Genomic DNA, 13,666 nt, shown 5'->3' on the forward strand with positions numbered 1-13,666 from the left:
TTAGCGTTGCAGAGTTATAGTTAGCCCTGGCTAGTGTGAGAGGGAACCGAGTCAAATTTCAGTCGTCTTCATTCTGATGCCAGTGGCCGTTTGACCCTCAGAAATGTTAAGCCTTAATTGCTTTCTCCCTTTTCGCACTAATAAAATGGGGCTTCTCTAGCCATCGTGGGGAAGTCTCAAATGAAAAGCAGCATTTCACCTTAATTAGTAAAATTTATTCTGTGGCTGCATCTAGTAACATTAATCACTTACTGAGCATTAAATTAAAGTAAAAGCTGTGCAAAACTCCTTTCGTGTGAAAGGAGTGCATTGGAGGTGCCCTGTTGACCTGAAACGCTGCTTAAAAGCTTTAAAAAGCAATATAAAATTTGTAAAAGATAGTGTGAATAATGTTGCTTTACAAACAAGTTACTGATAAACATTCCTGTTCGATAAAGCTGGAATCGGGGGTTAAAGTTCTTTTGTGACTATTACGTAGAGGTAATTGTCTGGTTAATGACATTATATTCTGCTCATTTGAGTGAGAGGTAGATTGTTGAATACCAAGTAGTGGGACTGAAACTAAACAAGAGTTTGCTCTGATAAGCCTGAAAACACCCTGCAAGCTGCAGAATGCACTTCAGATTTACTAAATAGAAGTCTTTTTCTTATTTAAATATAAATAAAGGAGGCAAGGTTGTAATTAAACCCATGAGTTTTGCAGGGCGGGGGGTAGATGCGTTTAAGAAAACTCGCGTCTGCATATTTCTACATTATGGCATACTCTGTTTTTTTTGCAAGGCTCCAGTCTAGTCAGTGTAGCACCTACTTCTCCAACTACGTGGCTGTGCATTTGGAAAGCTACCAGCGAGAGTGGTAGGGGTCCCTGGGCAAAGAGCAGAGGGCTTCATCTGAAGTCCTCTCAGCTGCAAGGTGAAAATTGTGATTGGCAGAACTCCCACCTTAAATTTCAGCAGGTCTGAAAACTAAATAACCTTTTGCTGCTTATGCAACCGCAGTGCTAACAAAGTTTCTGCAGTCAGGGTCGGCCACCCCGACCATGGTTTGCCCAAGGGCATGTGTTGAGTCAGTGCTTTGTCACATCCCACCATGGATGGTGCTGGCTGCTCTACGCTGCTGGGGGCCAGCTGGGTAACAACACCCTGTTTATCTTGACATTTTTAACCACAGTGTCAGTTAGTATTTGTGGGAGCCAAAAAAGATGTATTGGACTCACTGCATGTTGCTACTCGGTCTCTGCAAGTAGATGTAGCTACACAAAGAATATCCTCTTGCTAACTGTAGTTCATCTAACTGATGGAAAGCAGCAGTAGGTTTCATAGATCCCTGTAGGGGAAAGTTTCACATGCCAATCGGCTGATTGAACAGGCTGTCAGTAAATGCGGCACATCTCGTACTCCCTGTTTTCTGCTCTTTCCTGCTTTGCTCCCAACCTTGGTGGTGTTGGTGCCCTCTCTTTTCTTAACGCCTGTTCTGGCTTTGCTTATGATTCTCTGCAGAGCTGGCTTAAGGCTGGTTTTGCTCTTTCTGTTAACTTTCTGCTGGTTTAGCGCGTTGAATTGACTTTTGCGGAGGTTGACGGGTTGTCAGGGCTGACAAGTAGAAGAGGAGGAGTGGAAATGGTGCCTCACCTCATCTAATGAAATCACACTCTGGGTAGTGAAAATTGGAGCAGGGTTGAGAGAGGACCTAGAACTGCTGGTCTCAAGTGCTACCTTCAAAAATAGTAACTTTTGCTTCTGCTTCTTGACCTCTCGTTCCCCTTTATTAACCCCTTTTCCTCCCACTGGTGCTTCACTGAAAACAATACTTTCTCAGTCATTAACGGCTGAAATGTGAAATGAATGAAGTGGGATTCGCTCTTAGTCAAGGAATCAAGAGGTGTTTCAGCGATGAATTAGTGATTGCTCTGGGAAAGGAATGTGGATTCTTCAGAGCATAGTGAAACTCTGAAGGGAATAATAAAAAGGAAGAGGACAAGTGGCCGGAAGAATGAGAAATGGGGAGGGTCATGTCTCTGCATTTCCAGCAAGGGCAGCAGTGAAAGAAAGAAACATGTAGGAAGTGCGTGCACTCCTAAGTCCAGGGAACGATGATGCAAACCAGCCCAAGAGCTGATCTGCTTGAGAAATGGTGGAGAAATAACTATGTGGTTATGAGTCAGTAGCTGATGTTTTTCTCTTATGGATGAAACAGTTCCAGTGTTGCCAAAATGGTAATTTAAAAATTACACAGTGTGAAAAATTGTAAATCTCAAGTCACCCTTGTCTTGTTACTCTGAGTTTTTAGTTGATGCACTTCAGAAGAAAAGTGTTCTTTTTTTAGAAATGAGGCTAAACGGGGAAAGTCTTAATGCTAGTTTTAATACTAGTAAATCTAGTCTAGTTTTACTAGGCTTTTTCTTATTGCCTTAGCCAGGTGATGCAGCTTGCTTTACATGCGTGCTGTGTTCCTGTTTGTTATTGTAGCTACAGTTTTGTCATCTGTGCCTTCATATTTTAGTATTAATAATGTGCATTTGTAGGAACAAATAGACCTTGGACAAATCAGACAATGCGTTATGTACAAAGTGTTGAGCTGTTTGATTTTACTGCTGTCTTTTGGGGGATCATTTGGGGGAAAATGCTGAATGTCTGGTTTTGCCCACTTAATTCCCAGTCTTACGGCCGCTACTTTCCCCCTGAGAAGGCAGATATTTGCTAATCAGATGTTCTTCTGTTGCTTCTGGGGTTCTGATGCTGTACTGTTGGAAGGCAACATTGTGCTCAAGGATGAGTCTCCTGTTTAAAGAAAATAAAAAAACAGAAGCCAGCAACCCTGTGTTTTCAAAATTAATTAAAATACGGTACCAAAATATTTTCCCATGCAGTCTTGCTGTTTCAGCATAATTCTGCTCTGCACATGACGCACAAGCAGCAAAAGCCTGAGATTTTGTTTCTGCAAGGCTGCTGTTTATTACTAGTGTCAGCAGTAGTACTAACATTGCTTCAGTCAGAACCTTCTCCATTCTACTTACATCCTGCTGCATCGCTGCCTACCTCAAGCTCTTAGTAGGTTCAGATATATTCCAGCTGCCTTGCCTGAAGTACTGATAATTGACCTAAAATCAAAATGGTTTTTGGTTTTGGGCATGAGGGCAGAGATTTCATGTAAGTGACTGTAACTCTTTCCAGAGGTAGCTCTGGAATATGATACTGTAGAGATCTGAACTGTCCCCAGTGCAGTTAGATGAGTTATGACTGTGTTTTGTATATTAACATGTGTAAAATATTGGGTAGGTGTTGTAGCAGAAATGGATTGATACTAGATACAGCAGTAACTTTTAGTCACCAATGTGGGTTTTCTGTCTGGAAATGTGACCTATTATGTATTCTCTTGTATTGTTTGCTGCTCTTTTCAGGAATGGCTGTTTAATAGGAAGTAATAAGGAGACTCTAGAATACAATTATGTCTTGACTCTGCAGTTAGCCTGTATCTAATGGACTGCTATTGAAACAGAAAAAGTGTTCAGTGTATTTAATAGTTAAAATTTGTCAGTTAAATAGTTAAAATTTATCTAGCAAAAGATGAGTGTTCTGAAGTATTTCAAAGCATTAATCTTCTGTTTAGGATCACATTTTGGGGGTTGTTTTTAGAGAAGGAGGAACAAAATCCATCCAGTGTGGTTGTCTATTCTCAGTATAATGTGCTGTTACTGTCATTTTTCTAGGGGTCACCTCTGTTCGATCTTATCAAGCAGTCAAAAGAACGAGAAGGCCAAACTGATCAGCCGGAGCCCACTTCCACTCTCAATCTGCCTCTCCAACATAATCATACTGCAGCAGACCTGTAGGTGACCATGCGTGCTTGAGGCCTAGTAAAATGTGAAGTTAATATTGCCCTTAATATTTAAATCCATTTGTATTCTGTTTTCCTACTTGTTAGACTTGGTACTTCGGTTATGTTGAACTGTTGTATTTGCTGCTGCTTATTATACATGTAAATTTAGCTAAATCAAATTCTGAAATACTTTTTTCCAAGCCCTATCAAACTTGTAATTGCAAACTGTTTTCTTACTTGTCTAAGAATAAATAAGTCCCTTTATCAGGTGTTTAATCAAAAACTTGAACTTTTAATTCCTGCTATGGGAATACAGGTTACAGTAGCAATTAATTTCTTCTAATGGGGGAAGAGGGAAGAGTTCCCCCAAGTATTATTCATATAAAATTGTTCCTTTATCCTGTGATGTTGAAGTGCTTAATATATGTTGAATCTTCAGCTATCTTTCTCCTGTGAGATCTCCTAAGAAGAAAGCAGCTGGACCTCCTCTAAGTGCTACTTCCACTCCAGATGCTCAGCCAGCTGTGACCCCCCAAACACCGAAACCACAGAAATCTACCTCCCTCTCTCTGTTCTACAAAAAAGGTTTGTTGCTTCTGTACTTGCTGAAATTGCAAAGTTATGTCTTGTTATTTATCCTTTTTGGGTTTTGGAGCTCAACATTTCTTAAAAGATTATAACAGAATCTGTAGTAAACACCTTGCAAACCCTCAGCTGCCATTGGAAGAAATAGTAAAATGATGCCAGCAGGTTAATGCATGCGCTCTACACACTGCAAATTCAAACTGAAAACTTATCTCCTGATTGTAAGAATGGCCATATGGGCTCAGAGGGAGGGTTCTTCTATCATAGTATCCTTTTTCCAGCAGTGATAATAAATAGATGTCATGGGAAGCTTAAGAACTGGGCAAGCATATTTGAGTGCTTCCCCTGAATGCTTTCCCAAGCTTTGACTTTCTCCAGCTCAGGAATTTTCCTGAGCCTTTGAGCCTTTTGCAATGTGTCTGCTTAGTAACTCTCAGCAGATTTGTGTTCCAAATGCTTTTTGAGACTCTTTCTGAATCAACATAGACATACATGTGCAGCATTGTTTGGTGTGGACTTCCATGTGTTCACTACCTGTTGTATGAAGAATTTTTTCCATTTATTTTGAACCTGGCTTTTACTACCTTCGTTTGATGGCTCGTAGTTCTTGTAGTGGGATACGGTGGACGTTCAATTGCTGTCCATCCTCCATCATGCTCCTTTTATTTTGTATACCCCTATTATTACCATTTCAGTTTATTTTTCTTCTGTCTTTCTCAAGTGTATCTACTGGCCTATCTCCGACTACATACCCTGTTCTTTCGTCTTCTCTCTGAACATCCTGACCTGGAACCCTTGATCTGGACACTCTTCCAGCACACACTGCAAAATGAGTATGAACTTATGAGAGACAGGCACTTGGACCAGGTAACATTAACAAAAAGTTTTAAAAAGTTTAAAAAGGCTCTCCTGAACAAAATGTTCCTTATATGTTCTTTAGCCATTAGAAATTGTAATCTGAGTTTTTGTTTATTGATCACTCAAAGGAGAAATTAATTTAGAGTGAAGTCTGTCATCTCAGTGTTTTTAAGTACTGGCAGTTACTTACTATGGGATCTTCAAATACCATTTACAGCTATTTTCAAAATAATGAAGACAGACCAAATTTTCTAATAATTTGCATAAGAAAATACTGATTTTTTTCTTTAGGAAGACAACATGTGTGGCTGACACGTGTTTTTTTACTCTACCCTAAGATTGCAGCATGTGAAATGAGTTTGAGAAGATACTATCAGCTCCAGTTAGTTGATTGACATACAGAATTGGAGGGAACAGTAGTTGACTTTTATTCTGGAAGTTCTTATGAAGTTGAGTTGCATGTTAGTTCACAGAGCATGATCAGTAATAGAAAACTCACCAATTTATTTCTTAACTTGAAATGAAGAATCTGAATTAATTTTCTGCATTTTCAGTTGTCTTGTCTTGTTTCTTTCGTAGATCATGATGTGTTCCATGTATGGCATATGCAAAGTAAAGAATGTAGATCTTAGATTCAAAATAATAGTTTCGGCGTATAAGGAACTTCCCAACACAAATCAAGAGGTATGGAAATTCTTTAATGTTATCCCTCCATAAAAGTGTTACAAACTAATTGTTTCTCTCTGTTTGTCTAAAGCAAAGACCCCAAACTATACTTGAACATACAAAAGAAAACTTCTGCTTCACTGCATCTCCATTTTGTGGAGGAGAAAACTGGCTCGAATACTAAATGTCTCTTTAAACATCTCGCACAAATAGTTTGGTAACTCTCCTCAGAAAGCAAACTTCATTCCACTTTTTTACTTAAAGATACTAAATAATGGGTTATGATGCTATTTGGAGACTGGATGAAAGATGCTAATAGGATTTTCAAAGACAACCCAAGTTCTTTTAAGAGTTACCTAACTTAGCGTTAAGGGGTGATAAGCAGATAACTTTCTGTAGAAGCTTTCAATAGAAGTAAGATATCAAGCAGGTATGTATGGTTATATATCAAACAGGTACGTATATATTAAAGTTGCAGGCTTAATTCTGACACTAAGAAGTTCCTTCCTTCCTTTGTAAGGGTCTTACTGTACTTAAATCTTTGCACAAAATGATAATTAAATCAATAGAAAACAATCATCAAACAGTTAATTGAACTGTAGGCATCCTTTTAGTAGCAGAATTTCTCATAGTGTATTTGTGCATCTTGGCTAAACTTTTGTCTCCAAGCCTAAAGAACTATTTATCAATGTCAGGTTGGTAATGATTTTTTTAGCCTTGCAAGGTGTGCACAGTAGCGAAGTCTTTTTTTGACAATTGTATGTGTGAAAGTAAATGGAGCTTAAATTTGGAAAATGTTATCGAAGTACTGATGAACTGCATTTGCACTAAGGGGCTGTGCCAGTTAGTTAAGTAGGTGCCTCTACTGATGTTCATACATGTTTGGAAAAAAGAAACAATTTAAAACAGTTCTTAATAGTAGTTAAAATGGCTTGCATACAATGCACATGCCATCTTAGCTCGTATGTAACAGATTTTTTTGAATGGCTTTGAGTTTGTCAAATGTAAAATTGTTTTTTTTTTTTTTTTTAACTGTGTTTGATTCTGTAGACTTTCAAACGTGTTCTTATCAGGGAAGAACAGTATGACTCCATTATAGTCTTCTACAACTTAGTGTTTATGCAGAAGCTGAAAACGAACATTTTGCAGTATGCCTCCAACAGGGTAAGCTGCTAGTTTTGTGTTCAGTATTAATTATTTAATAGAATAGGGATAGACAACAAAACCTTATGATTATTTTATTATTTTTATAGCCTCCCACTCTGTCACCTATCCCACACATTCCTCGCAGCCCTTACCAGTTTTCCAACTCTCCTCGGCGTGTCCCTGCTGGCAATAACATCTACATCTCACCCTTGAAGAGCCCATACAGATTCGCTGATGGGTTTCAGTCACCCACAAAGATGACTCCAAGGTCCAGGTGGGTTGTTGACAAGCATTTCTTTGACTAAATTAAAGGTATTTGGGGGATTTTAGTGGAAGCAAATTAGAAAACTGCTCAGTCTAGTTTGTTAATAGTCTGTGGTTATTCTGTCTTTTCTGGTTAAAAAATTGTGTCCTGTATTTGGAATCTTTATTCATCTTTGAGCTCTTTCAGTTGAGTCAGTGTGCTCAAGGAGTTTGGTTTTGGTTTGGTTTTTTTTGTTTGTTTGTTTTAAATAGACACATCCAAGAGGGGTTTTCTGACCTAGTTGCTTAAATGTTGTTGGCTTGGACTCTGGATCATGCTTCTGAAAAACATAGATGTTTTGTACACTTGTTTAAAGAGAAAATACTTTTTTGGAACAAAATGGTTCAGAGTATTTAGTTGACTGAGCAGAACATTTCAAACTGTTGGTCACTAGTTCTTAGCAGGCGAGGATGACAGCAAATGTGCAAGTCTCCAGTGGGTTTTTCAATCTAGGATCAAGTGAGTCCTGTTGCACCTGGCCCACTGTGTACAAAAGCTAAGATATTATTGTATATTTTAGGTTGAAGTCCTGCATGGTTTTGATTAGCAAACACCTAAAGGTAATGATGAAAGGATGATTATCTGGGTACCCAGCACTGAAGTGTGTTCCTGCTGATAAGGGACAGATTGTGGGGGCGTCTGATTCTTTCAAGCCAGTTTCTTTTCTGTCTGTACGGTACGGTTCATTTGGCGATTCAGCGTTCACTGGCCCGAATGGAAACGTGAATGGTCTCAACACAGTGAAATGCAGTCTGGGTTTGCACCGTTAATGCAGAGAGAGGGGAAGAGACTCGGTTAATGTCTTATGCTAAGCTGTGCCAAATTAGTGGATGTGTCTATCATTGTTGAATGTAGCTTAATCTTAAACACTTCTCTTCTTCATTTGGCAGAATTTTGGTGTCAATTGGTGAATCATTTGGGGTGAGTTTTTAACATTTTTAATGTCTGGTCTTGAATGCATGTAACTTTTGGAGGAATGGGATAGCCTGCTGACACATGAAGAACTGGCCAGTGAGTGTCTCTAATTTAATGTAGTGTTTTATGGAATCTGTAAGCACAGAGATTACAGGGGTGTCCAGCTAATTCCTTTCAAACATCCAGACTTACTTTTAAAATGTTTTGTATTTTATTTAGTTGCTTTGAAAGAAGATAGAGTTCTTAAACTGCAGAGTTTTAGAACTCCTAATTTTTCTTTAGCGGATAATCTGGAAAGTTTGAGTAGTTTCAGGATTTATTGGCAATTCTTTCCTTATTTTTTTTGTAATTTCAGACTTCTGAGAAGTTTCAAAAAATAAACCAGATGGTGTGCAACAGTGACTGCCAGCTAAAACGCAGCGCAGAAGTAAGTGCTGCTCCTAAGCCACTGAAGAGGCTGCGCTTTGACATAGAAGGGCAAGACGAAGCAGATGGAAGGTAAGAGATTGTGCTCAGCTTTTCAGTAAACTTACCTATTTTTGTTTCTCAGGCCCTTCCATCCTAACTTCTTCCTGACATCCTAACTTCTGTTAATGTGTAAACTTTAGTAAATATGTTAAATGAGAGATGGTAGCATAGTACTTCTCAATTAGATGCTTTGACGTCAGAAGCAAGGATTTATTTGGTGCCTACACAACCAGCATCCCAGTGTTACTGCTGAGTGCCAAACCATGCTGTTGTCTTTAGTCAGTCTTTTAAAAAACAAACCCCCAATTTTTTAGACATATGAGAAATCAAGCAACTCTGGAGTTTAGTGTGGAGGAAAAAAGCATTTGCATCTTTGTAAGAGAAGGCAATAGCACTGAAATGAACTAACCTTGGTTTAAAGTTAGGTTACAAGGATAAAAAGGTTGGGTTTTTTTAACTTCTGCTTAATCATACACTTTCTGTCTGCAGCAAACACCTACCCCAGGAGTCCAAGTTCCAACAAAAGCTTGCAGAAATGAGTGAGTATTGTTTTTTCATTATTTGCACAGCAGTGAGTGCCTTGGATAAAACAGTTTATGCCCATTCAGATAAAAACATTGCTCAACGTTGATGTCATTTGGGAAACTAGCTTAAATTTTTGTACTTGCTCCATTTAATCTTGAAAATGCAGATTATAAAATGGAAATCCGCAAAAGCTTTTTTGAGGATATTAAGTGACACAGCAGCATAGAAGATGCTATATTATGTGTGAATAAGAAAATGAGCATGACACATTCTTCCTAAACACTAGAATTCTTGAAGTGGAATTAAATGCTTGCTAAGGCTTTCCCATTTGTTCCAGTGACAGACCTTTAGCTGAGAGCTTGCAGGTAGAAATCAGTAGTAATCGCAGCAGCATTTAGTTGACCAGAACACCTTTTTAGGCGATTAAAGTACAGTAAAGCAAAATTATATACACAGGAAAATTGTACGTAATTTTGTACCTTGCTTTGCTGTCTTTTATACTAAACTGCCTGAGACTGCTTTTTCTTCTACTGCGGATCAGCATTTCTTTCAGATTTTATGGGATCACTTTTCTGTTTTTCAAATGAAACTCAAATCTAGCTCATGAAAAGCAAAATGGCCCCATCCTCACATCTGAGTTGTATTTTCTGCTTCCAAGAAGGAACACACTTGGTCTGACCAGGCATTCTCACTTTCTCATGGAATCTGAGCTCTGCAGCTGAGCGGATTTGACCATTTAAAAATTCTTACCTAGCAAGTGTTTGCTCTTCAAGATAGGTATGAGTACGGATCTAGGCACCTGTCGTTCATTTTAGGGTAGGGGAAATGTTCCCGTGTTTACTTGTGGCAGAGGTTAAGAAGGGATGTTCTATCTCATGTCCAGTTGTGTTAGCGTGTCACGGGGGAAAAGCCATTGCCTCTGCAGGCTGGCTGTGGGATGCGGGGACTGCTCAGCCCGTAGCGTCTGCCTGGCGACAGACGAGATCCCTACGTGATGCAATCCATCACCCGCCTTAAGGGTGAAAGCAGAGGGAGGGTAAAGAAGCAATGAGAACTTCAGTGAATGGGTGGAATGAATTTAAGACGTGTGAGATTGAGCAGGGATTGCTGAAGCAAGTCAGAATTATGTGTTTTCTTCTAAAAAGTGAGATTTGTTTTATTTAGAATGCTGTAGTTCGATACCTTGTGTATTACCAATTTTTACAATAAATAATAATATCCAAAGTAATTCTGAAGAAAGTATTTCTCTTTTTTTTCTTTTTTTTTTTTTTTTTTTTTTTTTTTAGCATCTACTCGAACAAGAATGCAAAAGCAGAAACTGAATGATGGAAATGATACCTCAGCCAGTGAAGAAAAGTGAGATTCTTCTCAGGACCAGGGGCTGCACTGCAGGCCCTCTTAGCTTGTTTTTGTTTTACAGCCTTCATTGAGTTGCTTTTTTAGTTGCTTTTTATTCCGAACTGCTAGTTGAAAGCGTTTGGACTTTTTAAATTTTTAAATGTTATTCATGATACTTTGCCTTATGATGTAGCATATATACAATGTAAGCCACTGAATTTAATTTATATATTTTTTTGAGGATTTTAAAAACAGACTTGGAAGGTGTCTCAGTTTCCTATTGCAACATTACTGATTTAAGCCAATGCAGTCTACTTGGATTGAATTTTTCTGTCTGAAGACAAAATGTTAGTTAGGATGATTTGAAATGCACTAATTTTGTTTCTTAGATTTCATTTTTAGATTTTTCATTACTTGTGAATTTTGAAAAAGAGGGGCCAGATACTGCAAAGATTTCTGTCTCTGTATATAATCAAATTCCCATTTGCGTCAACTGCACAGCAGTCACAGACCTTGCAGAGTCAGGGCCTCGCATTAGAAGTACAACCTGAAGTCAAAGTGAACTCATTATGTAGCCATACTACTGAATCCAAACCTTAGCGTTTGTAGTTTTGCTTCCCCAGCGCTCTCCCCAGTGTAATTTCAGAGGGCAGTTACACTGTCCATCAGTTTGAATTTCATGGAATATGAATCCCACAGAGATTCCTCCCAGAATCCCACAGAGAATCGTCCTGGAAGCTGAAGCTTCTTCCCATATGCAGAGTACTTGATGTGCACTTTCTTATCTTGGAAAATCTCAATTATTAAAAAAGAACGAACCCCAAACCTAAATCCCAGCTGGTACACCTAAGATTTCAAAATTCTGATGATGTAGAATTTTCTTGATTTCTTCAAATTTTCACCTAACTGTAGCCAAGCCAAATAGCTCGAGAAACAGGCACCAAACCTGTTTCCTATAGCTGAAAGCTGAGCGTCTCCAGTTGGGTTCCAGCTAAGAGTAGCCTGGCCTCTAAAAGCACAGGGCATCCCCCGTTGGCTTACTGCAGCATCTGCACAAAAGCCAAACTTGATGAGCCCATGTTGGGAAAACCAGTCTGCCTTATTTTACTGAAAAGGCAGAGTTTAATAGGCAACCTGTGAACTGCTACAGCTAGCAAAAAAGCTCCCCAGACCCCAAAACTTTTTTCAGCTTGCATGTTTGTAAGTCACTGATCCAGATACTGGAAATTTCTTGCAATGATAAAGTGTTTGCAAAATAGCCAGTTAAGGAAGGTACGTTTTACATCCAGTGGATTGAAATATAAGTAAATAAATGAAGTCGTGCTTTAAAATTACCCATTTTTATGAAATTTAGCTTTTGCAGCTACTTAAATTAAAACAGTTATAGTAGAAAAGCGTGCTATTCATTACACAAACATTTTAAACCAACATCTTCTCCGGCTAGCTTATTTAGAAATTGTTTAGCTGAACCTAGAATACTTACACTAGTACATTTTAAATATCAGTTCTTGTGTTGAACGGAAACTAATCCTAGAGCTACTAAAAAGTCTACAAACAGCACACTGATTGGTTGATGAATTTTAAAATAAAATTGAGTTATTTTTTTAGTCTCAATATGGCTTCAACTTTCTTCCTGAAAAATGTACAGAAGCATTAGAGTACCTTACATTTATTTTCTCACTTTTTGCAGTTTTACAGACAGAATGTATGTTAACGTTGGGGTACGCTGACTGTAAGCTCTCTTACAGCAGTTGAAGTTCTTCCATGATCCTACGGCTAGAGTGGTAACATTACGGAGTCCAGTATCTAAGCAGATTTATTGTTTCTTTACTGTGACGATGTGTTTTTTGTTCAAACAGACTGAAGGCTTTACATCAAATGTATGATAATATTTTATACAACTAGTCACTTTCAAGATAAATAAAATAGCTTTTAAAAGATTTATAGTTCCTAATTTTCTTTTATTAGATGAGAAGGCGACTTCACATAGTAATGATGTCCTGCTGTATCACGCTTCCACCACGATTCTGCAGCTGGTACAAGTGGAGGTCACTCCATCTCCAGCGATTCCCTACGGGTGCGAAGGTCCAAATAGTTGCCCTGTTGGGCTCGGAGCTACCTTCATAAGTTTCCATAGGATGTTCTGGAAGTGTTGTTCTCGCCAGAGCTTTTGTTCCAGCTTTTTTTGTCACCATTGGTAACGCTTCTGGCAGACACAGGCCCGGGTCGTGGTCTGGGTCCCTGTCACGGCCCTTGCAGAGGTGCCTGAGGCAGTCCTTCGGCGGAGAAGTTGGTGTCCACATTTAGAAGCGTCCCCATCATTTCACCACCCTGCTTTTCATAATCGATTCTTTTGCTTTCGGAGCTGCTGAGAACAGCCCGGGATGTCAAAACTCCAGTGTAAGCCGCCATGGCTTTCCAGGCCACCTGGCTGTGGGCACGTCAGCCTCGCAGGCTCCCTGTCATCGCTTTATTAGAGTCCATGGGTGCCTTGTGACTCACAACTCTGCTGAACTGTGCGGTGCTATTTATAGCATCGGCATTCATGCCAGTGCTTACAGCACAAAGGGCACTGGCTGACTTGCCTGTCCATGCCCCCTCTGAAACCACATTTTCAGAGGCTTTAAGCAGATACATACGCAAATAAATGTGTATTGAAACTAACAGCTTTTTATTATATTTGGAAATCTTACTATTACCTTTCTTATAGCAAGACCTTGTATGCAAAATGGGCTAGGATATTGAAACTGTTTCAGGAAAAAAGAAAATTAGAATTCAGAGCAGAAGAGCTGGACAGAAAACAGTACGGGCGTTTCAGGTGCCTAATGGTAAGGATTGCAGCACTGATCACACTCTTCTAATCACAGCGGAGCAACGTACATTTGGGGAGAAAACTTGTCTCTGCCTAAGCTGTACGTGTAAAATGAGGTCATGTGAAACATCTCAGAGAGGGCTGTTTCTCTCCATTGATGCTAAGGGGAATTTAATCTATTGGCTTGGCTGTGTAGCCATGTGGAGATGGATGCTGGAGCTGACTCTCAG

At 39.1% G+C, this 13,666-nt stretch overlaps 1 protein-coding gene across 4 annotated transcripts in view; it reads left to right on the top strand.

The window, feature by feature from the left end:
• RB1 (RB transcriptional corepressor 1) overlaps positions 1-12,624 on the top strand; it is a 73,590-nt gene extending 60,966 nt beyond the window's left edge. For 3 of the 4 annotated variants that reach the window (XM_075709034.1, XM_075709043.1, XM_075709051.1), the window contains 10 exons: positions 3,710-3,828; positions 4,259-4,404; positions 5,126-5,271; positions 5,842-5,946; positions 6,979-7,092; positions 7,182-7,348; positions 8,269-8,299; positions 8,649-8,791; positions 9,251-9,300; positions 10,573-12,564. In XM_075709034.1, coding sequence (XP_075565149.1) covers positions 3,710-3,828; positions 4,259-4,404; positions 5,126-5,271; positions 5,842-5,946; positions 6,979-7,092; positions 7,182-7,348; positions 8,269-8,299; positions 8,649-8,791; positions 9,251-9,300; positions 10,573-10,646 — 1,095 coding nt within the window. In that variant the 3' untranslated portion in view covers positions 10,647-12,564. Of the gene's footprint in view, positions 1-3,709; positions 3,829-4,258; positions 4,405-5,125; positions 5,272-5,841; positions 5,947-6,978; positions 7,093-7,181; positions 7,349-8,268; positions 8,300-8,648; positions 8,792-9,250; positions 9,301-10,572; positions 12,565-12,592 lie in introns of those variants that run through there. The other variant, XM_075709057.1, reaches the window with a different exon arrangement.
• The last annotated feature ends 1,042 nt before the right edge of the window (positions 12,625-13,666 follow it).

This window comes from Pelecanus crispus, chromosome 1, assembly GCF_030463565.1.
Source record: "Pelecanus crispus isolate bPelCri1 chromosome 1, bPelCri1.pri, whole genome shotgun sequence".
NCBI lineage: Eukaryota > Metazoa > Chordata > Aves > Pelecaniformes > Pelecanidae > Pelecanus > Pelecanus crispus.